General features: G+C 46.6%; 1 protein-coding gene across 7 annotated transcripts in view; it reads right to left on the bottom strand.

The window, feature by feature from the left end:
• LOC143997550 (catenin delta-1-like) overlaps window positions 1–24,996 on the bottom strand; it is a 575,442-nt gene that overhangs the window by 121,848 nt on the left and 428,598 nt on the right. For all 7 annotated transcript variants that reach the window (XM_077493212.1, XM_077493213.1, XM_077493214.1 and 4 more), the window contains one exon: window positions 15,350–15,464. In XM_077493212.1, coding sequence (XP_077349338.1) covers window positions 15,350–15,464 — 115 coding nt within the window. The remainder of the gene's footprint in view (window positions 1–15,349; window positions 15,465–24,996) is intronic.

The following is a 24,996-nucleotide window of genomic DNA, read 5'->3' as shown; positions in this document are numbered from 1 at the left end:
GGCAATCAGGATTACTGGAATCCCCTTGGCTTCCACTCTGCAAAGCAGACGTGGCAACAGTTTCAGCGGAGAAAAGGCGTAGATCAGCTGGTACTGATCCCACAGAGCCACCAGCGTGTCTGACGTGTCTGCCCACGGATCCCTTGTCCTGGACACAAATTTCGTCACCTTCCGATTGAGCCGGGAGGCCAATAGATCCACATCTGGTGTGCCCCATTTCAGGCAAAGCAGCCTGAATATCTCTGGATGCAATGCCCATTCTCCTGGGTCCAGCATCTGTAGACTCAGTTCGTGGTTCTGCACCAGGCCACTCTCAGCTCCTCCGGGGTGCCGCCTCTGTACTGGAAGAGCCTGTACCGCAAGCTGGACCTTGTGGAGCTTGGAGACGTATGATCCAGCCATTTATATCAGGAGTCCCAGTGAATCATGAAATCCGGAGACAATACGGTGACTAACGGGGACCTGCCAACAACACATAATACCCGACTGATACCACCTAAGATTCCAAGCGCTTTTGACCCACTGTCATATGACAGATGTGTCCAATTCTTCCGGTAAGAATATTCAATTCTCTTTAATTTACTCCAGACAAGCCACTGCTGACACTGAGGCCCTGGATAGCAGGGGGAGAGTATCCAGGGCAGCGTCACAAACATACTTAAGGCCATGCACTAGTTGGTCTGCTAGTTCCAAGCAGACAGCGGAGGAATTCTGCTCTCCCAAATCGCGGTGCAAGAGTTTTGGCCACTCAGTCAGTGTCTGCGACACCAGTGCGGATGCCAGTACAGGTCGCACGGCTGACCCCACAACCGTAAACAAGGAACAAGCCACTGCTTCGGCCTTCCTGTCCATGGGATCCTTGAATGCAGGAGCCCCCTCAACCGGAATCGTGTTTTTTTTATTTAACCTAGATACTGGGGGGTCCACAACCGGAGGAGCCGACCACTTTTTGAGAAGGCTTTCCTCAAAGGGGTAACGCACCGCCAAATTTTTGGGGACCGAAAAAGGTCCGTTGCGGGCGACCCCATTCCCTGTAGATGAATTTGTCAAAATAAGTCAAATATGGGAACACCTTAGGTGAACTTGCTGGCTTGCGGGACCCAAAAGGGACCGGTACATCAGCAGAGGAATCCGCTGGCTCCTGAATCTTCAGAATATCATGCACAGCTGTGATAAGTGCTCCAACCAGTGCCTTGTTGTGCCCGGACGGGGAATCATCCTCACTGTCCGAACGGTCCTGGTCAGCCACGTCTGATAGGTCAGAGCAGGGGTCTCCAGCCGCAGCAGGGCCCGAGTCTGCATCAGAGCTCTCCCCAGAGGAGGGGGGGGAGGGGCCTCTTACATGCACTTTACTGCCACGTGCTGCCTCTATCTTGGCAACATAGGAGTCCGGGACCACCGTCAGGGTGTCCATGCGCACCGCGCAAACTGCAGGTGACCCGGTTGCTATAGCCTGGATTTCAGGGGAACAAACACCAGTTTCTGAAGCCATGCTGACCCTAGCCTGTCTGCCACCTGCAAGGGGACTTAGGACAGTGAAGGTCCCCCCCTCCTACTGCCGCCACGTGTGTGTGTGTGTGGGGGGGGGGGTACTTAGCAATAGACTCACCACCCTGGGGCGCTCTGTGAATGCCACTAGCAGTGCCTGTAGTCCACAGGAGGTTCCCAGTTGCAGAGAGGAGAAAACTGTGAGCAGCAGCAGCTCCTACCAGCGGTACAACGGTCTGTAGAGCAGCTTCAGCGTTCAGCAAAGAGCCATTCAGTGTCCTGCACACACACAGTGGATACAGGAAGCAGCAAGAGAAAGCACACGTAATGCGGCCAACGGTGAAAAAAGTGCTCAGGCTTTAAGAAAATGGCTGCCAATGTAATCAATAGGAATCCGAAAGAAAATGGCTGCTGAAGCTCACCAGGGGAATTTATAGCTTTCCCAAATCCAAGATCTGCACCATGCAGTGACAGAGCAAAAAATAAAAACGTGCTGCCTGCTAACATTCAGAACAACCTCCATAAACATTTTTTGGGACCCCCGGACCTGGACCAGGACCAACGCCAGCCGCACAGACCCCCACAGGTGAGAAACAGCGACACACACACACACCGCCCGCAGCGCATGCAGCCACCCCCCTCAGAGGGGGGAAGGAGGGGTGATAGGGACTTGGGAGAGAAGATAGGGAGGTGGTGGCCCCCGGAATCGCCCCCCCCCCCCCAGGGAATGCCCAGCTGCTCACAACACCGAAGCAGGGAGAGCCGTACTTACCAGTCCTGAAGAGCTGGGAGACATTCCATCACAGACCCACTCATGTGCAGTTACAGGGTGGCTGCTGGCCTTGGTATACTGTGATCCAGACATCAGTAGCCCGGTCATATGTACAGTGGTGTGAAAAAGTGTTTGCCCCCTTCCTCATTTCCTGTTCCTTTGCATGTTTGTCACACTTAAGTGTTTCGGAACATCAAACCAATTTAAACAATAGTCAAGGACAACACAAGTAAACACAAAATGCAATTTGTAAATGAAGGTGTTTATTATTAAGGCTGGGTTCACACTATTGCGATGCGGGAACGCCGCGAATCCGCGGCGTTTTCCCGCATCGCTCACCTCCCGCCGGCAGTTCACACTGCCCTATGCGGACGGCTGGGGGTGTCAATGTTATGTTAATGACACCCCCAGATCCGTCGGCATATCGCAGTGCGATCTGCCGACTCGCACAGGAATCGGATCGCATGGTGTGAACCCCCATGCGATCCGATTCCGTTGCGGACCCAAAAAAGGGTCCCGTGCGAGTTTGCTGCGGGACCGCTGCGAGTTCAGCCATACTATCTGTATGGCTGAACTCGCAGCGCTACGGAGATCGGATGTGATTTGCTGTGCGAATCACATCCGGTTCTCCCCCCGCAGCAGTGTGAACCCAGCCTAAAGGTGAAAAAAAATCCAAACCATCATGGCCCTGTGTGAAAAAGTGATTGCCCCCCTTGTTAAAACATACTATAACTGTGGTTGTCCACACCTGAGTTCAATTTCTCTAGCCACACCCAGGCCTGATTATTGCCACACCTGTTCACAATCAAGGCATCACTTAAATAGGAGCTGCTTGACACAGTAAGGTCCACCAGAAGATCCTTAAAAGCTACACATCATGCCGAGACCCAAAGAAATTCAGGAACAATTGAGAAAGAAAGTAATTGAGATCTATCAGTCTGGAAAGGGTTATAAAGCCATTTCCAAAGCTTTGGGAATCCAGCGAACCACAGTGAGAGCCATTATCCACAAATGGCGAAGACATGGAACAGTGGTGAACCTTCCCAGGAGTGGCCGGCCGCCCAAAATTACCCCAAGAGCGCAGCGACGACTCATCCAAGAGGTCACAAAAGACCCCACAACAACGTCCAAGGAACTGCAGGCCTCACTTGCCTCAGTTAAGGTCAGCGTTCATGCCTCCACCATCAGGAAAAGACTGGGCAAAAATGGCCTGCATGGCAGAGTTCCAAGGAGAAAACCACTGCTGAGCAAAAAGAACATCAAAGCTCGTCTCAATTTCTCCACAACACATCTTGATGATCCCCAAGACTTTTGGGACAACATTCTGTGGACCGATGAGACAAAAGTGGAACTCTTTGGAAGGTGTGTGTCCAAGTATATCTGGCGTAGAAGGAACACTGCATTTCATAAAAAGAACATTATACCAACAGTAAAATATGGTGGTGGTAGTGTGATGGTCTGGGGCTGTTTTGCTGCTTCAGGACCTGGAAGACTTGCCGTGATAAAAGGAACTATGAATTCTGCTGTCTACCAAGAGATCCTGAATGAGAATGTCCGACCATCTGTTCGTGTACTCAAGCTGAAACGAACTTGGGTTCTGCAGCAGGACAATGATCCTAAACACACCAGCAAGTCCACCACCGAATGGCTGAAGAAAAACAAAATGAAGACTTTGGAGTGGCCTAGCCAAAGTCCTGACCTGAATCCTATTGAGATGTTGTGGTATGACCTTAAAAAGGCCGTTCATGCTCGAAAACCCTCTAATGTAACTGAATTAGGACAATTCTGCAAAGATGAGTAGGCCAAAATTCCTCCAGGACGCTGTAAAAGCCTCATTGCACGTTATCGCAAACGCTTGGTTGCAGTTGTTGCTGCTAAGGGTGGCCCAACCAGTTATTAGGTTTAGAGGGCAATCACTTTTTCACACAGGGCCATGATGGTTTGGATTTTTTTTCACCTTTAATAATAAACACCTTCATTTACAAATTGCATTTTGTGTTTACTTGTGTTGTCCTTGACTATTGTTTAAATTGGTTTGATGTTCCGAAACACTTAAGTGTGACAAACATGCAAAGGAACAGGAAATGAGGAAGGGGGCAAACACTTTTTCACACCACTGTATACCCCGGAGCATTGAAGCTCACGACCACCTCTGCGGCCTGCTCACGCTCGATGGCCGGACTGGGGAGACTGCAAGGATATCATAAACCAGCCTGTCACCCAGCCGGCAGTTGACAGAAGATCTCAGGATCTTTCATCTTGTGCAAAAAGCAGCAAACCTGCAGCGAAAATATGGACAGAGAGGCCCGCAGGGTTTCTTAGGTAATTCTCCTTGCTATGCAAAATAAAAAATGAAGCTGAAGCTGCTAGGAGCAGTGGGAAGGGTTGATAGCGGGATTAAAGTTCTGTGTATTTTGTAACAATTTTGCCTAGTTTCTCCTAATGGCAGGCTATACAACCCATTTAGTTACAGAGAGGAGCTGTGTCGGTCGCTCAAAGTGGGACACAGTGCTGAAAGCTCAAAGTGGGACACAGTGCTGAAAGCTCAAAGTGGGACACAGTGCTGAAAGCTCAAAGTGGGACACAGTGCTGAAAGCTCAAAGTGGGACACAGTGCTGAAAGCTCAAAGTGGGACACAGTGCTGAAAGCTCAAAGTGGGACACAGTGCTGAAAGCTCAAAGTGGGACACAGTGCTGAAAGCTCAAAGTGGGACACAGTGCTGAAAGCTCAAAGTGGGACAGTGCTGAAAGCTCAAAATTGTCCTGGGCAGAAAGGGGCAAAAGTGCCTGGTATTGAAGTGGTTAATTATCAGCCTTTGCAGGTAAGCTTTCATAGTGTCCCACGCTACTACAATGAAGTTGACTAAAAATGTTCAACATATGTTCAAATCTATTGAATTACAGAGAAAAGGATTTTATGGTGAGTACAAAAAATCCTATTTTCTCTTATATTCATCGACCGACACCGCTCCTCTCTGTAACAAAATGGGACGTCTCCAAGCAGTGCCAAACGAGGGGTGGGAAAAACAGCATAAAAACTTCATCCACCATGGCAAGTGGGAACTAGTGAAACTAAACCCACAAAAAAAAAAAAAAAAGCAGTGTGTGGTATAACACCACCATTTAACCGGGTATCCTCAACAGGAGTGATCCCCAAGACCGCAACATTGCGGAAGTAATGTAACAGTGCATAAACACAACAGTACTGTGTTTTTAATCGAAAAACCAGGAAAAACAAAGCTTGCATATCCAATTGCAACTACACGGCCGCCTGCAAAACTTTGCGGCCAAAACAGGCATCAGCCGATGCACTGACGTCTACCTTGTAGAACTTTGTAAACGTATGGACAGACAACCAGGTCGCAGCCTTACACACCTGAGCGACCGACGCTTGGTGTTTGAAGACCCAAGACGTCCCGATTGCCCTTGTAGAGTGGGCACCTGCCCCTTCAAGTCATGGAAATGGTGGCCGACGAGACCGCCATACCCTTCTTTGGACCATCCACCGAAACAAACGGTGAGTCTTACTTCCGAAAGGGAGCCGTGCCGGACAAATACACCTTCAGAGCCCTAACCACGTTGAGAGCGTGAAGGGCCACCTCTTTGGGGTGCTTCGGCTTAGGACACAACGATGGTAATACAATGTCCTCATTGATATGAAAAGCCGAGACCACCTTCGGTAGAAAATATGGTTGTGGACGCAACACCACCTTATCCCTGTGGATGACCAGATAGGGCGACTTGCAAGACAAGGCCCTATCTGGTCATCTAGTGGCCATTACCTCGGCCCAATTCCGAAACCCTCCTGGCCGAGGTAATGGCCACTAGAAAGACCACTTTCTGGGAAAGAGTCAACAGGGGAATCTCCCTGATATTTTCAAACGGCAGTTTTTGAAGCGCTGACAACACCAGGTTCAAATCCCATGGGGGAAACGGTGGGCGCACCTGAGGGACTACATGTCGTACCTCCTGAACAAAGGTACCCACTAAGCAGTGCAATGCCAGGAGTCGTTGAAAAAATTGCCAAGGCTGAGATCTGCCCCTTGATTGTGCTCATTGCCAATCTCTGGTCTACTCCTCGCTGGAGAAACAGCAGGATCCTTGCTATGGAAAAGGAACGCGGATGCCAACCATTCTCCTCACACATGGAGATGTAAGCCTTCCAGGTACGATGATATATCTTCCTAGAAGATGATTTCCGTGCCCTCAACATAGTTGGAATCACTGAGTCCAACAGACCCCGGTTCCTCAACACTTTGTCCCATTTTGTCAAAATCTCCTTCTGCAGGACTCTGGTGTGGAACTGGGCATAAGGTACTGCCTTGAAGGAGGCTACCATGAGCCCCAGTACTCGCATGCAAAAGCGGAGCGACGACCACCTGAGGGTCATCAGCATATTTACCATGGATCTGAGAGTCTGCAATGTGTCTGAAGGGAGAAAAACTCTCGCTTCCCTGGAGTCCAGCAGCAAGCCTAGGTACTCCAGACGCTGGGTTGGCACAATCACCGACTTTTTGAGGTTAAACAGCCACCCAAATTCTTGCAGGGTCTGCATGGTGATCGCCACATCCTCCTATAATTTTGAGGCAGAAGATGCCCTCAGGAGGAGATCATCTAGGTATCCCACAATCGCGATCCCACGTTGTCGCAGCAACGCCAAAACTGGAGCCAGTACATTGGTAAAGACTTGAGGGGCTGATGTCAGACCAAAAGGAAGAGCCACAAACTCCTTGAGGGTATTGACCAATGTGAGTGTGCAATGTACAGGGATAGGGACAATTGTAGACACTCGCTCAGGTTGAACTGGATGGACTGGTGTCTTTATTCAACCTTACTAACTATGAAACTGGTAGTCGGCTTCCCCGACTGCAAATCAAAGAAACCTTCTATGCCAAAGGCATATGGGTATGTGCAGGTACGCATGCTGGATGTCTAAGGATGCCAGGGAGTCCCCTTGATGGAGTGCAGCGACTACTGAGCGAACCGATTCCATCCTGAACCTCTGCACTTTTACAAAGTGATTGAGGGCTTTCAAGTCCAAGATTGGACGTACCCCTTCCTTCTTGGGAGCCACAGATTTGAGTAGAATCCCTGGAAGCGTTCCGGCTCCAGAACAGGTACAATCACCCCTCTATTCAGCAAGTCCCTTATAGCCCCCCAACAGGGCCTCCCGGCGAACTGGGGACACTTATATGCTGGAGGGGAAGAATCTGTTTGGCGGCCAAGAGAGGAACTCTATTTTATAGCCTGTGGAAATCAGATCGCAGACCCATTGGTCGGATAACCGAGAGGACTACCGGGCTGCAAACTCCCGAAGGCGACCCCCCATCCCAGACATGGGTGGGGGCAAAACTTCATGCGGTAGCCTTTATGTTCGCAGGCATGCGGTTCCAGGGACATTTTTGACCGTCCGTGGGTGTCCTGTCGGGCTGGGGACGTTTTGTCGAAGCACCGGGCGAACGAAAAAGCCGCTTGTGAGAGTGGAAAAAGAGGGCCCTTGCCTGCGGTGTGGCTTGTTAGCCTTCCTGGCCTGTGGGAGTAGAGTACTCTTACCACCAGTGGAATTTTTAATAATGTCATCTAACGAGACTCCAAAGAGACTCCAAAGAGACTCCAAAGAGCCGGTCGCCAAGGAAAGTAAGATCCGCCAGGGCTTTCTTGGATGCCTGGTCAGCAGTCCAGCATTTTAGCCAAATCAGGCACCTCAGCACCACAACTGACACTGAAGCCCTGGATAACAGAGGGAGAGTATCCAGGGCCGCGTCACAAACGTACTTAAGGCCTTTCACTAGTTGGTCTGCTAGTTCCACGCTGACAGGGGAGGCCTGTTGCTTTCCCAATTCAAGGTGCAAAAGTTTTGGCCACTCAGTCAGTGTCTGACACCAGTGTGGATGCCAGTACAGGTCGCACGGCTGACCCCACAACCGTAAACAAGGAACGAGCCACCACCTCGACCTTCCTGTCCGTGGGATCCTTGAATTCAGGAGTCCCCTCAACCGGGATTATGGTTACTTTATTTAACCTGGATACTGGGGGGGTCCACGACCAGAGGAGCCGACCACCTTTTGAGAAGGCTTTCCTCAAAGGGGTAACGCAACGCCATGTATTTGGGGATCGCAAATGTCCGTTGCGGGCGACCCTATTTTGATAAGTTCATTTACAAGGAATAAGTCAGATTCAGGAAAACCTTAGGTGAACGTGCTGGCTTGCAGGACCCAAAATGGACCGGTACATCAGCAGAGGGATCCGCTGGCTCCTGAATCTTCAGGGTATCACGCACAGCTGTGATAAGTGCTCCAACTAGCGATTTGTCGCACACGGACCCGGACGGGGACTCATCCTCACTGTCCCAACAGTCCTGGACAGTGTCATTTGACAAGACAGAGCAGGGGTCACCGGCTCAGCATAATCCGAGTCTGCGTCAGAGCTCTCCCCAGAGGACGGGGGGGACGGTGCAGGGGCCACTTTTTAGCACCTTTCCTCCCATGTGCGGACTATCTTGGCAATAAACGAATTGAGGACCGCCGCGAGGGTGTCCATAGGGACGGCGCAGTCCGCAGGTGACCTGGTTGCAATTGCCTGGATTTCGGGGGAAGAAACGCCAGTTTCTGAAGCCATGCTGACCCTACTCTGTCTGCCACCCTTAGGACTTAGGACAGTGACAGTCCCACCCTCCTGCTCCCGCTGACTGAGGGGCTCTAACCCGATGGACTCACCACCCCGGGCAGTTCCGCGCTGTATTACAGCAGTGCCTGACGATCCCCAGCGCTCCCAGTTGCAGAGATAGCAAAACTGTCGGTGGCTGGTCGCACGATCGATGAACTATCTAACACGTGTCCAGAATCACAGGATAAACCTCCCAGCGCTCTGCGATGACCAAACAGGAAGCTGAGGGCACAGGAGCTGCTGCTAGAGCACAAAAAAATGCAGTCCGGCTACAAGAAAATGGCTGCCAGTGTTCTAATAGAGAATCACTAGGAAAATGGCAGCTTGAAGCCAGAAGCATGTCTGACCCTTGCCCATACTTAAAATGGCCACCGATCAGCACTATGAGAGGCTAGAGAAAAAAATGTGGCAGACACAGCGCTGCACCAACACAGGGCAGCCACACAGGCATCCAGCGGGACAAAGCTGCAGGACCCAGGCCACGCACCACTCAGCATCATGGCAAGGACAGGGAGAGCTGTACTTACCAGTCCTGAAGAGCTGGGGGACATCCCATGGTAGTCAACTCCTGATCAGTACAGGGAAGACTACTGGCCCGGCATACTGTGACACAGACATCAGCCCGGTCATATGTATGCCCCGGAGCATAAAGCTTACCGACCACCTCTGGAGCTGAGGTATGTCGTGGCCTGCCGAGACGTAGCTGCGACCTGCACACGCTCGATGGCTGGACTAGGGAAACTACAAGGATAAGTGAACCAGCTTGTCACCCAGCTGGCTGTTGATAGAAGATCACAGGATCGTTTATCTTGCGCAAAAAGCCAAGCTTCTGCATAAAAAAAAAAAAACATGGACCTATGGGCCCGCAGGGTTCCTAGGTGCATCTCCTTCACTAGGCAAAATAAAACAGACTGCTAGGGCAGGCTGTGGGGGTTTTAACCTAGGGACCGCCCCCTGGGCGGAACTAAAAGTTCTGAAGTGTTGTGTTACAACTTTGCTTAGTAATCTCCAGTGATAGGGCTGACAACCCATCTTGTTACAGAGAGGATCTGTGTTGGTCGGGGAATATAAGAGAAAAAAAATTTTTTTCCTCCAAAGTATACATAAGCATCAAGTAACGACCTTTGGGGTCCTTGTTGCTCCGTGTACTTGCAAAACACATACTCCACTTAAATATCTTGAAGTTCCAAACAATGTCATATATTCCTTTTCCAAATGGGTCTCCTGCAAACATATTATTTCTGGTCTAGAAAATTCAATTTATTCAAACACTGCTTGTCATTTATATCCCCCAAACCTCTTACATTCCAGGACATCAACTTTATTTTATCAGATGAAAAAAAATATTAGGAAAATCAAAAGGCCCAAAAAAAAATCCTTGGTACATTTAATGTGCATTTCCTTCATTGGTATAGCACCACTCGAGGGGCAGAGAGAGAGAGGGAGGAAGAAGAGAAGAAACAAACACCCCAAACCTGCCCACCACCCCCAATACAACCAGTACCTGGGTACATTTTCAACTTTGCAAACCTTGTCCTCACAGGACACATATGGAGGACCAATTGGAAGCAGGTGACAGAATCTTATTAGTACCTTACGAAAAATTGAGGAGAAGGAGTGGTGATGACTCCGGAAGACACCAGTACCCCATCACACCTCCCCACCCCCTACCTTCCTTTCCAAGCCCCTGCTGGACACGCCACAAAAAAAAGGGTTCCCTGGAATGAGCAAGTGAAAAAGTAACGAGCGTGAAGAAGGATGGAAGAGGAAAAAAAAAAAAAAAGGAGCAAGAGGTCTGATGCTTGTGTTATTCCCTCCACTCCCCCCACACCTATGGGAGCCACCAGCCTTGCGATTATTGCCACTAAGACAGAAAGTGACAGAAAACCCACTCCAGATCAATCCCAGACCCAGAATCCACCACAACACCCCCCGCTGCAGCCAACCCCAAATCAAAAACCAATACAAAACGAGTCATGGATTGCCAATCACCCTAGTCCTGGCGACAACAGCTGCAAAGACAAATAGTGAGGATAAATTTATTTATTTTGCATTAATGACTAATAAGGAAAAAAAAAATTTCCAAAGCACCCACATACCACGCGGTTTGAGGCATGATTACCGCCTCTTAGCCAACCAAGTATTTTCTGCTCCTGGGGTATCAAAAAGCTTTACTATATTCTCTATCAGTAATGTGCAATCTAGAGGGAAACAGCATTGGATACGTCATTTTTAACAATCGTAATCTATTTAACCTCTACAAATTTCACCCTTTGTTTCTGTATCTCAACTGAAAAATCTGAAAAGAGAAACTTTGTTACCATTATATTCAATATTACCCCGCTGGCATGCCTTAGATAATATAAGATCTGTCCCAAGAATTTAATAACTTGATTTGAATTGGCCTGGGCATGCCTCCCCGTATTGGGGACTGCCTAGGTATACGATGGGCACGTTCAACTGAGAAAAGCTGTGAAAAACCATCCACCCCCAATATGTCCATGAACCATTTCTCAAAAAAATGAACAGGGGATTTGTCTTCTTCATGCCCTGGGAGGCCTAAAATATGAACAGTGTTATGTCTGTCTATTTTCCAGACCTTCCAGTTTCTGTCCACAGGTTTTTTGATCTGTGAATTAATTGCCTGTAAATCCTTTTTTTATTTTAGGGGTTAAACATCCTCCAGCACACAGCCACTCTCTCTATAGCAGTTCAGTGCGTTCACATTTTTTTTGGATTCTCCTGTAATGTCACCCTTTAATTCCAACATCTGATTTGCTAATGAGAATAACGAGTTGTTACAGGCCTGTACAGACATCGCTTAAGGTGGGTTCTGGTGTTAATACAGAAGAGGGTGGTCATTTTCTGCAATCTTTTTAGTACCCAACCACCACTTGCCCCCTGACTTTACGTAAGATGGTCCAATGTACAGGTCGACCGATATATTGGCCGGCCGATATTTGGCGTTTTTTAATTAATTGGCATCGGCGGCCGATTGTGCTGTTAAAAAAGGCCAATTATATATTCAGCGTGACTTGCAAATTACTTCTGTAATAGAAGTCAATGCAAGTTGCCTGAAGACAGCAGTGAAGTGACTTGTCTCCTCTCTGGGCAGTCTGCCAAGAAAAGATGAAAGAGATACAATGTTTGCACTTCTGAATTAGTTCAACTCAGTGTGTAGAAGTTCTCAGGTTTAACCATTTAAAGACTAAATCTTTTTTGACACTTGATGCTTACAAATAAAAATCCTGTATTTTCTGCTAGAAATTCACTTAGAATCCCCAAAATTTATATATATTTTTTTTTTAGCAGAGATCCTAGGGAATAAAATAGCGGCTGTGATAATATATATATATATATATATAGTATCTAAATTATACATACAAGTGAACTGATTGGATGTTTGTTTTGTTTAATAAATGTTTAAATGTAAGAAATTTTCTGTATCACTTAAGGCTGCTTTCACACTAGAGCGGGCAGGCGTTGACGGTAAAACACTGCCAGTTTTAGCGGCGCTTTACCGTCATTTTAGCGGCGATATTCGGCTGCTAGCGGGGCACTTATAATCCAGCTAGCAGCCGAGGAAGGGGTTAAATGTGCCCGTGAAGCGCCGCTGCCAAATCGCATTGCAGGTGCTTTGGCAGCGGTGCCCATTCATTTCAATGGGCAGGAGTGGTGGAGGAGTGGTATATACCACTCCAAAGATGCTGCTTGCAGGACTTTTTTTTTATGTCCTGCCAGCGCATCACCTCAGAGTGAAAGCACTCGGGGCTTCGGGGAGCCGTTTTGCAGGCACTTTACAGGTGCTATTCTTAGCCCAAAAGCGCCTGAAAAACACCCCAGTGTGAAAGGTGTCTAACAGTTAGATTTTATGAGATGAAGGGGGGGGGGGGGGAAATAAAAGATAAAATAATCGGCCTAACATATCGGGCCAACAAAAATCGGCATCATATATCGGCCATCGGCTGTGGCGATTTCTAAATATCGGTATCGGCCAGAGAAAAACCCATATAGGTTGACCTCTACTCCACTGACTCCATATTTGTTTTGGAATCTATTAGGCTGGATTCACACTTATGGATTTTTAGTGCTTTTTGTATTTTGCAGATTTGCACTACAGCCAGCTTAACGTGGTTTCCTATGGAACACATTCTGTAGAGCAAATCTGCAAAATGCAAAAAGCACTAAAAATGCATAGGTGTGAATCCTGCCTTAATGTGGAAGATCTACTGAATATTGATCTCCCTTCCAGACCGCAAGAAACTCATGGAATCCGGAAAACACCAGTGTTGGATCAGAATCTACCATATGAGAATCAATCTAGGGTCGATAGGGGGTCAATTTGTGACATGTTCTTTGTATCATTTTTATCCTGTATATCAATGCTCTCCATAGAACTAGGTTTAGAAAGCATAAAAGTTTCAAACCCGTTTAATTGCATTTTCACCAGCCACACAGGGTTCTTCAATGTCCTATAATCCCTCATCAAATTTCTCAATTTCCTCCTCCCTTATCCTCTGAGCAGTCATAATCCGCAAAACACTTTCCTTGTAACAGACAAATTACTAAAGTATTAAACACAAATTTAATTGTTTTTCTGGACAGCTTTTTTACTTCTACTACTAGAGAGATAAAAATATAATATAATAATACTAGTGTCCCCAAATATATCAGCACACTTATGCTGTAGCTTTCCACACCATGGATTGAATGGCTAAAGAGAACAAGGCTCCTCTCTCCTCTATTCCTTATTTCTCCACTCAGATGTAGTGTCTGTTTACTCTTCAAGCTGGAGCAAGTTAGCTGATGATAAATGTCTTGAGACTGAATGTCAGACCAGCCTAAATAAGCAATAGGGAAAAGTCCTTCAGCCTATAAGGTTGCTGGAAACAGTGGAAAAGAACACACACCCCCCCCCCCCAAAAAAAAAACAGGCAAATATCAGATAGGTGACAGACGCACTAAACTGGATGATAAAGCGGTTCTCAATCCTGCTGGATTAGCCCTTCAAGCAGTGAAGCTACGAGTCGGCTGGTTGGTGGACTAATGCAAATTGACGCCCAATGCATGGCTAGAGCGGGATAATGTCTGATGGATGACTGGAACTAAACACTAGCATACAGTAGACAGCAGGGGCCAAAATGTGAGGGTCTAGCTGTCCGAGAGCCGAGTATCAGCGCCTGGCCGACGGTAGAATAGGGCCAAGTGTCAGCTTCTGACTAGCAGCTCGATCCGGAAGGTGACATCCGGTTAACGGCAGTGGCCGAGAGTCGGCATCCATCTGATAGCTAAAGACAAATGGCGGCAGGCATCAGCTTCTGGCTGGCAGCGAATGGCGCCAATCAGTTAACGGCAATAGCCGAGTGGGGCCGAATGTCGATGTCAGTCTGATGGCTAGAGCCGTGTGGCAGCAGAGTAGCAATGAGTGGCAGCGCCCAACTGGGGCAGAAGCCGAGTGTCGCCATCTATTTGAACCGAATGGTGGCCAAACAACAGATAGAACAGGGCCGGTTTCAGGAGATATTGGCATTAAACAGGATGGTAGCGGTACACCATGAGCTTGGAGCTATGCCCACCTGCTCACATCACATCCGTGCGGCAACTACCTCCTCCAAGTTGGCTGACTTTATTCATATTATGTGGTTATGTACGGTTATAGTTGGCTATTGGAAAAGGGCACTTGCAGTATTATCCCAAATTCTCTCTAGTCCAATGGCATGTGGTCCACAGATATGTTTGAGGGTATTCTAGACGAGGAACAATGGCCAAAATTCACTAGAATCTTGTTAAGGAAACACTCTTCTTAGCTCACAAGGCCCTAGTGATTAAATGAAATCAATCTGCTTCTCCATCTACCCGACAGTGGATCCAGATACTCCCATTTTGAAAAAAAATTATCTTTGAATATAGTCTTAATAAAACGTGTGGGACTCTTGGTGTTCATCCACTCTTATTAGAACTACCTGAATAGTTTGGGACTTATACTTGGTTTATAGATTTGGACATGATCAAGCATGCATATTTGGTAGAGCATTGCCTGATACCTGTCCCACCGTTACTCAGTTGCTGAGTGACCGGACATCATCTTTATATGTATAAACTGTAACGCTGGTCTCTGTATGTACAGCAGTAAATATGATACGCAATTGTGTACTGAATTGGTTATTCCTTGTGCTCATGTTGAGCACATTGGTCATTGCACCACAATGTCTTTCTTTTTGTACATCTTGTCTCAAATAAAAATAAAAATAAACTTTCAGGGAAGCCAATCACGTCTTCAACTAACCACTTCTAAGCCGGGCCCGCTTGTATGTTATTGTGTTGTAACTGTATTGCCTCCCTTTAAACTGTTGGTGCTATATAAATCATGTATAATACTACTACAATGCACAGGAAGAGAATACTGGTTGCTAGATATTTGTACCTGAAAGTCACTTTTTTTCCATCCTTCTTTTTCCAGTGGTTTTCTAAGCTCTTTAAACCCCCATACAGTCTGAAGGCAGAGACCAGCTGCACGTATCTCTCGATCAGAGCGCCCTCTATAAGAAGTACAAACCAACTCATGTTACAGTAAAAAGTCAGATCCATCAAGTCTGCAAAGTACATAGAAATGTAGTCAAGCCAAAAATAAAAAATAGGATTTTAAAAACAGCTTACCTGTAAAATCCTTTTCTTGGAGTACATCATAGGATACGGAGTCTCAAGTAATTACTTGGTGGGTTATAGGCCTACCTTCAGGTGTTGACACTGGTATAAACAATACAAGAAGCTGACTCCCCTATATAACCCCTCCTCCTTCCAGGAGCACTCAGTTTTTGTAGCCAAGCAATATAAATAATATACTCTCACCCCATAAAACAGAGGGGCAGGAGCTCTGTGTCCTATGATGTACTCCAAGAAAAAGGATTTTACAGGCAAGCCGTTTTAAAAATCCTATTTTCTTTATCGTACATCATAGGACACAGAGTCTCAAGTAATTACTTAGTGGGATGTCCCATAGCAATGCTACTTGAGGGGAGGGAGACACAACCCGTAGGGTAACCCCCAGACCTGAGGACTTATACTGCTACCTGCAGCACACTGCGCCCAAAGGCGATATCCTCATTCCATCTTACATGCACTTGATAAAATTTTGCAAATGTATGTAATTAAGGCCAAGTTGCGGCCTTGCAGATTTGAGACCTGGAGGTATGGTGACGCACTGCCCAATTAGCACCAACCGCTCTGGTAGAGTGCGCCTTAACTTGAAAAGGGGGAATCTTTCCCTTTAAATCATAAGTTTGAATTCTAACTTGCCAAATGCACTTAGCGACAGTGGATTTTGACGCTGCCTATCCCTTCTTAGGACCCTCTGGCAGAAGAAATAAGACATCAGTCTTACGAATCGGAGCAGTTTTCTTAAATACATTTTCATGGCTCTTTCTACATCAAGACAAGGTAGTGATCTTTCTTCCCTGGAACAAGGTCTTGGGAAAAAAATCCTGGCAGGACAATATCTTCATTCAGATGAAAGCCTGAAACCACTTATGGCAAAAAACCTGGACGAGGGCGTAACACCACTCTGTCCTCATGAATAATCAAATATGACTCCTTACAAGAAAGAGCAGCCAATTCTGAAATCCTCCTTGCTGAGGATATAGCAAATGAAAATATCAGCTTCCTAGTCAGAAGGACTAAGGGAACATGCTGCAATGGTTCGAATGGCTGTTTTTGTAACACTGACAAAACTAAATTTAAGTCCCAAGGGCTTAAGAGTGATTTAACTGGCAGATTAATCCGCAGCACTCCTTGCATGAAACCCTGGACTAAAGAATGCATAGCAAGCAGTCTTTGAAATAAAAATTGATAAGGCTGAGACTTGGCCCTTAATAGTACACGGGGCCAACTTCATCTCAACGCTTAATTGTAGAAAGGCAAGAATTCTGCCTATGATATATCTTCGAGGGTACCAACCCTTGGACTCACACCAGGAAACATAAGCTTTCCAGGCTCTATAATATATAGCTCTAGAAGCTGGCTTCCTAGCATTAATCAAAGTAGAGATAACTGACCTGGAAAGCCCACGTTTATTCAGAATGTGGGTCGCAATAGCCAAGCCATTAAATTTAGCGTTCGTAAAGTAGGATGGAATATCGGACCCTGAGATAGCAGGTCTGGCTTTAGTGGGAAGAGCCTGGACCCTCCACTGCCATCCTTACGATCTCTGCGTAGCATGACCTTCTGGGTCATGCTGGTGCTACCAATTTTCTTTCCAGCTTGATCCTGCAAAGAACTTGAGGTAGCAACTGAATCGGGGAAAAGTGCATAGATCAGTAAAACTGATCTCACGGAGTAGTCAACGCATCTGTTCCGTATGCAAGTGGGTCCCCTGTCCCGGATGCAAAGTTGACTAGCTTAGTGTTGAATCTGGACGCTAGAAGGTCTACGTCCGGAGTCCCCCATCTTTGGCAAACAGCCTGAAACACCTTGCGGTGAAGAGACCATTCTCATGGGAACAACTGCCGGCGACTTAGATAGTCTACCTGCCAATTCTCTACTCCCGGAATGAAAACTGCCGGCAGGCATGGGACATTCTCTTCTGTCCACGTTAGAATCTGGTTCACCTCTCTCTGAGCTGAGAGACTCTTGGTGACCCCTTGGTGATTGATATATGGCACAGCCGTGGCATTGTCGGACTGGATCCTAGCAGGACAATTCTTTAACCTGGAGGTCCAGGTTTCTAGAGCCAGATACACTGCCGGAATCTCTAGGATGTCGATGGGCAAGGCTCCTACTCCCCAGCCTGAAAGGCTGGTATCTGTCGTTACTACCTTTAAGATAATTGATCTGAAGGACTTTCCCTTCAGCAGGTTACAAGATAGTAACCACCAACTGAGGCTTTGGGACACTCATGGGGACAGCCACATTGGCAAGTCCAAAGCTTCAATCGTTTTGTTCCAAGCAAACAGAATACTGCTTTCAGTTTCGAATGTAATTGAGCATAGGGAACTGCTTTGAATGAAGCTACCATCTTCCCTAACAACCTCATGCCTTCCAGGTAACTGCTTGTGATGGCTACACCTTGCTTTAAGAAGCCACTGACTGGTCTATTAACAATAGATCATCTAAGTAAGCCAAGACAGTTATGCCCTGTGCCCTTAACCTGACTAGAGGTGGGGCTAATACCTTAGTGAATACCCGAGGTGCTGTAGCAAGCCCGAAGGGCAAGGCTATTAACTGAAAATGCTTCTGTTCTACTTTGAACCACAGAAACCTCTGGTGAGGAGGAAATATATGGACAAGCAGCTATGCATCTATGATGTCGATGGACGCCAGAAGTTTTTCTCCTTGCAGGATGGAAACGACTGACTTTATTGACTCCATGCAAATGGAGCAGATTTTCAGGAACCGATTTAGATTACGTAGCTCTAGACTTGGTCTGATATCCCCATTTGGCTTTGGCACCATTATTAGGTTTGAGTAACACCTCAAACTTTACTCTTGTTTGGGAATCTGTCTGATCACCCCTTGAGCCAATAATCGGTCTAATGCTTGCAACAGGGATTGCCTTTTCCCTGGATCCTTGGGAATGTTTGATCTCAAAAAACGAGATGGTGGAAACTCTCAAAGCTCTAGCTTGTATCCTAGAGACACTGTGTTAGAGTCCATTTGTCCTGAATCTCCCTTTGCTAGACTTCTGTGTACATCAGAAGTCTTTCCCCCCACCTTGGGGAGGGGAGATGCCTCTTCATAAGGAGGTCTTGTATTCTGCTTTGCAGACTTGTAGCCCCAGGTCTTCCTTTATGCCTGGTCTGATGGCAGAGGCCGAACAGTTTAAATGAAAGACGCTTAGATTTTCTTTTGACTGGCAAAAACAGTACCATTTACGCTGGAAATTGTTTGAATGTATTTATCCAAACTATCAAATAATCGTTCTCCCTTAACCACTTACAGACCGGACCAGTTTGCTGGTCAAAGACCGGACCACTTTTTGCGATTCGGCACTGTGTAGTTTTAACTGATAATTGCGCGGTCATGCAACGTGGCTCCCAAACAAAATTGACGTCCTTTTAGCTTTCTTTTGGTGGTATTTGATCACCTTTTTATTTTTTGCGCTATAAACAAAAATAGAGTGACAATTTTGAAAAAAAAAAAAACCCATTATTTTTTACTTTTTGTTATAATAAATATCCCCCAAAAATATATATAAAAAAACATGTTTACCCTCAGTTTAGGCCGATACGTATTCTTCTACATATTTTTGGTTAAAAAAAAAAAAAAATCGCAATAAGCGATTGATTGGTTTGAGCAAAAGTTATAGCGTTTACAAAATAGGGGATAGTTTTATGGCATTTTTATAAAAAAATTTTTTTTACTAGTAATGGCGGCGATCAGCGATTTTTATTGTGACTGCGACATTATGGCAGACACATCGGACATTTATGACACATTTTTGGGACCATTGTCATTTATACAGCCATTACTGCTATATAAATGCCATAAAACTATCCCCTATTTTGTAAACGCTATAACTTTTGCGCAAATGACACTGGCAGTGAAGGGGTTAACCAGTGGGTGGCAGTGTAGGGGTTAAGTGTTCCTAGGGGTGTGCTACTGTTGGGGGCTGGGCTTTCATTTAGTGAACACTGATCTCTGCTCCAATCACATGGAGTAGAGATCAGCGTTGCTAGGCAGAATGGAGAAATGCTGTTTACAACGGCATTTCTTAATTCGGCCGCCCTGTGAGACGATCGCGGGTATGCCCGCGGCTCACGGGCTCCCCACCAGCACAGGAGCGCGCCGCACTCCCGATGGCAGGGCGGCAAATTTAAAGGGAGGTACAGATACGCCCATTTGCCTGTCCGTGCCATTCTGCCGACGTACATCGGCATGCGCTGGTCGGGAACTGGTTAAAGGGGAAACTAGTTAGAAAGTTCTTACAAGGCATCTGAGCTGACCAACCCTTTAACCAAAGGGTCCTTCGCATACAAGTACAAACGCAAGGTGTGATGCCTGGTGAATAGAATCCTTTATAGCGTCTACAGCAAAGCATAATGCTTTAGGTAGCTCAGCCAGTTCCTGTGCTTGTTTGTGCAGTGAGCTCATCTGAGAGCACCTGTGAAATGGTCCTTTAACCACTTGCCGCCCGCCCTATAGGCAATTGACGGTGGCAAAGCATAATCCTGGTGGTCTGTGGCGTCATATGACGTGATCAGGATTATGAGCCGCTGCGCGCCCCCGGGGGCGCGCATCGTGGCGATCGTTGTTGCGGGGTGTCAGTCTGACACCCGGCAACTACGATCTTGGTAAAGAGTCTCCGACTGAGACTCTTTACCACGTGATCAGCCGTGTCCAATCACGGCTGATCACAGTGTAAATAGGAAGAGCCGGTGATCGGCTTTTCCTCACTCGCGTCTGTCAGACGCGAGTAGGGGAGAGCCGATCGGCTGCTCCTCTGACAGGGGGGGTCTGTGCTGATCGATTATCAGCACAGCCCCCCCGAGGATGCCCACACTGGACCATCAGGGACGCCACAGACCACCAGGGATGCCCAGCAAAAGGTAATCCTCACTAGACCACCAGGGATGCCAGTCAGTGCCACAATGGATGCCAATCAGTGCCCATAATGGGCATCACTGATTGGCATGCATTATTGTTTGTCACTGATTGGCATCCATTAGTACAGTATTACATAATACAATGCCGCCTATGAGTGTCCACCTGTGCCGCCTATGAGTGCCCACCTGTGCTGCCTATCAGTGCCCATCCGTGCCCACCCATGCCCATCTGTGCCGCCTATCCATGCCCATCTGTGCCGCCCACCCATGCCAATCCGTGCCAGCTATCAGTGCCAATTTGTGCCACCTATCAGTGCCCATCCGTGTCGCTCATCAGTGCCACCCATCAGTGCCGCCCATCAGTGCCGCCCATCAGTGCCACCCATCAGTGCCGCCCATCAGTGCCGCCCATCAGTGCCGCCCATCAGTGCCGCCCATCAGTGTCGCCCATCAGTGTCGCCCATCAGTGCCGCCCATCAGTGCCGCCCATCAGTGCCGCCCATCAGTGCCGCCCATCAGTGCCGCCCATCAGTGCCACCTATCAGTGCCACCTATCAGTGCCACATATCAGTGCCACATATCAGTGTCCATCAATGCCACCTCATTAGTGCCCCATCATTGGTGCCCCATCATTGGTGCCCCATCATTGGTGCCCCATCATTGGTGCCCCATCATTGGTGCCCATCAGTGCCGCCTTATCAGTGCCGCCTTATCAGTGCCCATCAGTGTAGCCCCATCAATGCCCATCAGTGAAGGAGAAAACATACTTATTTACAAAGTTTTGAAACAAACAAAAAAAAACATTTTTTTCAAAATTTTCCGTATTTTTTTTATTTGTAGCGCAAAAAATAAAAACCGTAGAGGTGATCAAATACCACCAATAGAAAGTTCTATTTGTGGGAAAAAAAATTATAAAAATTTCATTTGGGTACAGTGTAGCATGACCGCGCAATTGTCATTCAAAGTGCGACAGCGTTGAAAGCTCAAAATTGGTCTGGGCAGGAAGGTGTTTAAGTGCCCGGTAATGAAGTGGTTTGCAATTGCAGGCTGAGCAACAGTACTTGCTAAGAAAAAAAGGATTTTAACAGACCTTCCAACTTCTTATCTGTTGGATCTTTAACATTGGAAATCGCAGCGTCAACTGCTGGAACTTTCCATCTTTTAGTGAATCTTTCTTCCATAGGATAGAGCTTTGCGAGTCTCTTTGGAAGGGAAAAATGCTTATACGGATGATCCCATTTGGTATAAATAAGCTTTTGTATTAATGCGTGGACAGGAAACGCATGCAAAAGGCTTCAAAGAACCCAAGGAAGAGACCGGCCCTTCAGCTAACTCTGTTAGGGGTAGCATGCAAGTAGAGCGAGAACCATCTTTGCAAGCCTCTGTACTTCAGATTGTGAAGTAGGGATCCTTGGGAACTTCAAGTATTGTTTTCTTCGCAGAGAATAATCGCATGTCTTTCCTCCCGATCATCTGAGGGCAATACCCCATTCTGTCCCCATAATTCTCTTGGACCCTCCACTGACTGTAAAAAGTCTAAGGTGTGGGAGGGGGATCTAGGACGCTTCCTATACACTGGATGGAGGATGCGATTAAAGCCACTAATCTTCCTTCTAAGCCTTGCAAGGCAGAGGAGAATGCATCTTCAGTCACCTGTAAAGGGGCTGAAGTGTGTGAAGCAGTTGCACCACCGCTAGCTTCCAATGACTCACCCTGGCTTGCCATGTCTGATCTCTCAGAAGAGGAAGACAGTATGGAGGCATAACTGGGATTCCCAGCACCTGGGGGGTGACATCTTAGGTACCTTTACGGTAGGTCTGGAAGACATAGTGCAAAGCACAAGCAGAGGTACACACAAAATAACAGTTCTTTCTGTCTGGAAATGCCTTTTACACCCTTACGTGCCCAGCGCTCTGGTGTCTCTTAGTGTGACAGACTGCCTCTCTTCAGTTAAAAAGTCTTTCTGAAATGAGTGTCTGTGATATAAATATTATATATAATAATATATAATATAAATATTATATAAAGATATTGACCCGAATGGCCAACACAAAGTAAAGTGAATGTACTATACACCTCTACAAGGGGGAAGAGGGGGGGTAGGGGGAAGAGGGGGGTTCTGTCAGCAGATTTATAGTTTTTTTTTAAAACCACAGAAGCATAGGGCGTTTCCCAATGTTACTAGGTGGAAGTGCTGGGTTGTAATTAAACCATGCAGCTAAAGCAGCTGCGTCAACCAGCCACTGCCCAAATAGAAGTTTATACACATCTCTGTATTAGCAACTGCTGTATTTTTTTACCAAATCCCTCAAGATCTATAGTAAGAACCTCCCCCTCTGCCACTGGGACCACACATGTTCTGAAACAGAGCTGCACTAAGACATATCATAGGTAGTGTAAGTTACTACTTATAGAGGAGACATTTATAAGGCATATAAGGTATATTGAAGGAAAAAGCAAAGCTTCTTTCCCTTACCTTGTCCTCGCTGCAGGATACTGCTGATTTAACAGACAGATCCAACTTTCACCCATCACGGCGGGCTGCGTTTAAACACGCTCAAAGACTGGGGCCCTTTTAAAAGGGGTTCCACTCCTTTGGGCCTTGTATAGTACCCCTTAGGACAACTTTAGGAAATGTAGCAAGACCAAAAAGCGTCCTGGTTCCTAGGGTCCAGCTCTCACAGAGAAGCATTACAGGAAAAACCTCGTTCTTGCATCGAGGTCCAGGTACCATCCTATGGCCTCAGAGGCGAGGATGGATCGGATTGTGGAGATTTCTTTAAATCCAGCATGGATCCCTCCTGGAGCTCCTTTAGAGCAAATCTTCACTCGTGACCAACACCTTAGACACTGGCAAAAAAACTGAGTGCTTCTGGAAGGAGGAGGGGTTATATAGGGGAGTCAACTTCCTGTATTGGTTATACCAGTGTCAACAACTGAAGGCAGGCCTTTAACCCACCAAGTAATTACTTGAGACTCTGTGCCCTATGATGTACGATAATTAAAATAAAATTATATATATATATATATATATATATATATATATATATATATATATATATATTTTTTTCTGTATATCAATACTTCGGGTGTGCTGCTGCCTTTTCTTTATCCTGGTTTTTAGGCTGCAACAATGTCAGAGTCGACTCCCTGTCTTCCACTAATATACGTTTAAAAGACGAGAAAGGGACATGTTCTCCAACTTGCAATAAATTTACAGTCTTCAAATCAAATGTCATGTACATCAGCAATAGCATCTACCATATACTCTGCTTTTTCTCAGGCTGTCTGGCAATGTGCAACATACTACAAAACCCTCCCTCATGATCACATAATACTGAAATTTCCATCATGCATAGAAATGTAATCATGGATTTATCGAAAAATCCTAATTTCAGCCATCATCCCATATCTCCCATACATCAAGATGCGATTCTATCTGAAAGAGAACATGCAATATAGTCGCTAAACTGAATCATTCACAAAATAAATACAAATCATAATCTCTACCGATTCCATCCGGATACAAGGATCATAACCTGTTAATCCAAACTTTGCGCTAAGTTTCAAAATTCGATCACCCTCTCTTTCATCTCTGAGGACCTCCTCAATCAATATAAACCTCAGGTCTGAGTCCTGATGTCCTTTCTCCAAGAAATGCCTGGATACAGGCAAACTTGGCTGTTTCGATCTTATGGTGCTGCAATGTTGTGCGATTCTGTCTTATCTTTTGGGTAGATTCACCGACATAATAGCTTGCAGGGACAAACGAGAATATAGATCACATAAGAGGATTTACATGTGAAGAATCCTGCATATATTTGATATGAGGAGTTTAACCACTTGCCGACCAGCGCACGGGCAGGCAAATGGGCGTACATGTACCGTCCCTTTAAATTTGCCGCCCTGCCATCGGGAGCGCGCCGGCGGCGGCGGCGCGCTCCCGCGCTGGTCGGGACCCCCGTGAGTCCGGTCGCGGGACCCGCGGACTCGATCGCCGCGGGCATCCCCGCGATCGTCTCACGGAGCGGCCGAATGGAAACAACATTTCTCAATTCTGCCTAGCAACTAGTGACGCTGATCTCTGCTCCATGTGATTGGAGCAGAGATCAGTGTACACTAAATGAAAGCCCAACCCCCCCCACAGTTAGTAACACATCCCTAGGAACACTTGACCCCTACACTGCCACCCACTGGTTAACCCCTTCACTGCCAGTGTCATTTACACAGGAATCACTGCATTTATATAGCAGTGATTACTGTATAAATGACAATGGTCCCAAAAATGTGTCAAAAATGTCCGATGGGTTCCCCACAATGTCGCAGTCACAATAAAAATCACTGATCGCCGCCATTACTAGTAAAAAAAAAATAATAAAAAATTATTAATAAAAATGCTATAAAACTATCCCTATTTTGTAAACGCTATAACTTTTGCGCAAACCAATCAATAATCGCTTATTGCGATTTTTTTTACCAAAAATATGTAGAAGAATACGTATCGGCCTAAACTGAGGGAAAAAAATTTTTTTTA

The sequence above is a fragment of the Lithobates pipiens genome, unplaced genomic scaffold (assembly GCF_037356315.1).
Source record: "Lithobates pipiens isolate NorthernLeopardFrog02 unplaced genomic scaffold, aLitPip1_a1.2 Scaffold_19, whole genome shotgun sequence".
In the NCBI taxonomy this organism is placed as follows: domain Eukaryota; kingdom Metazoa; phylum Chordata; class Amphibia; order Anura; family Ranidae; genus Lithobates; species Lithobates pipiens.
Note: the sequence above shows the minus strand (reverse complement) of the source record. Positions and strands in the feature narration are given on the sequence as shown.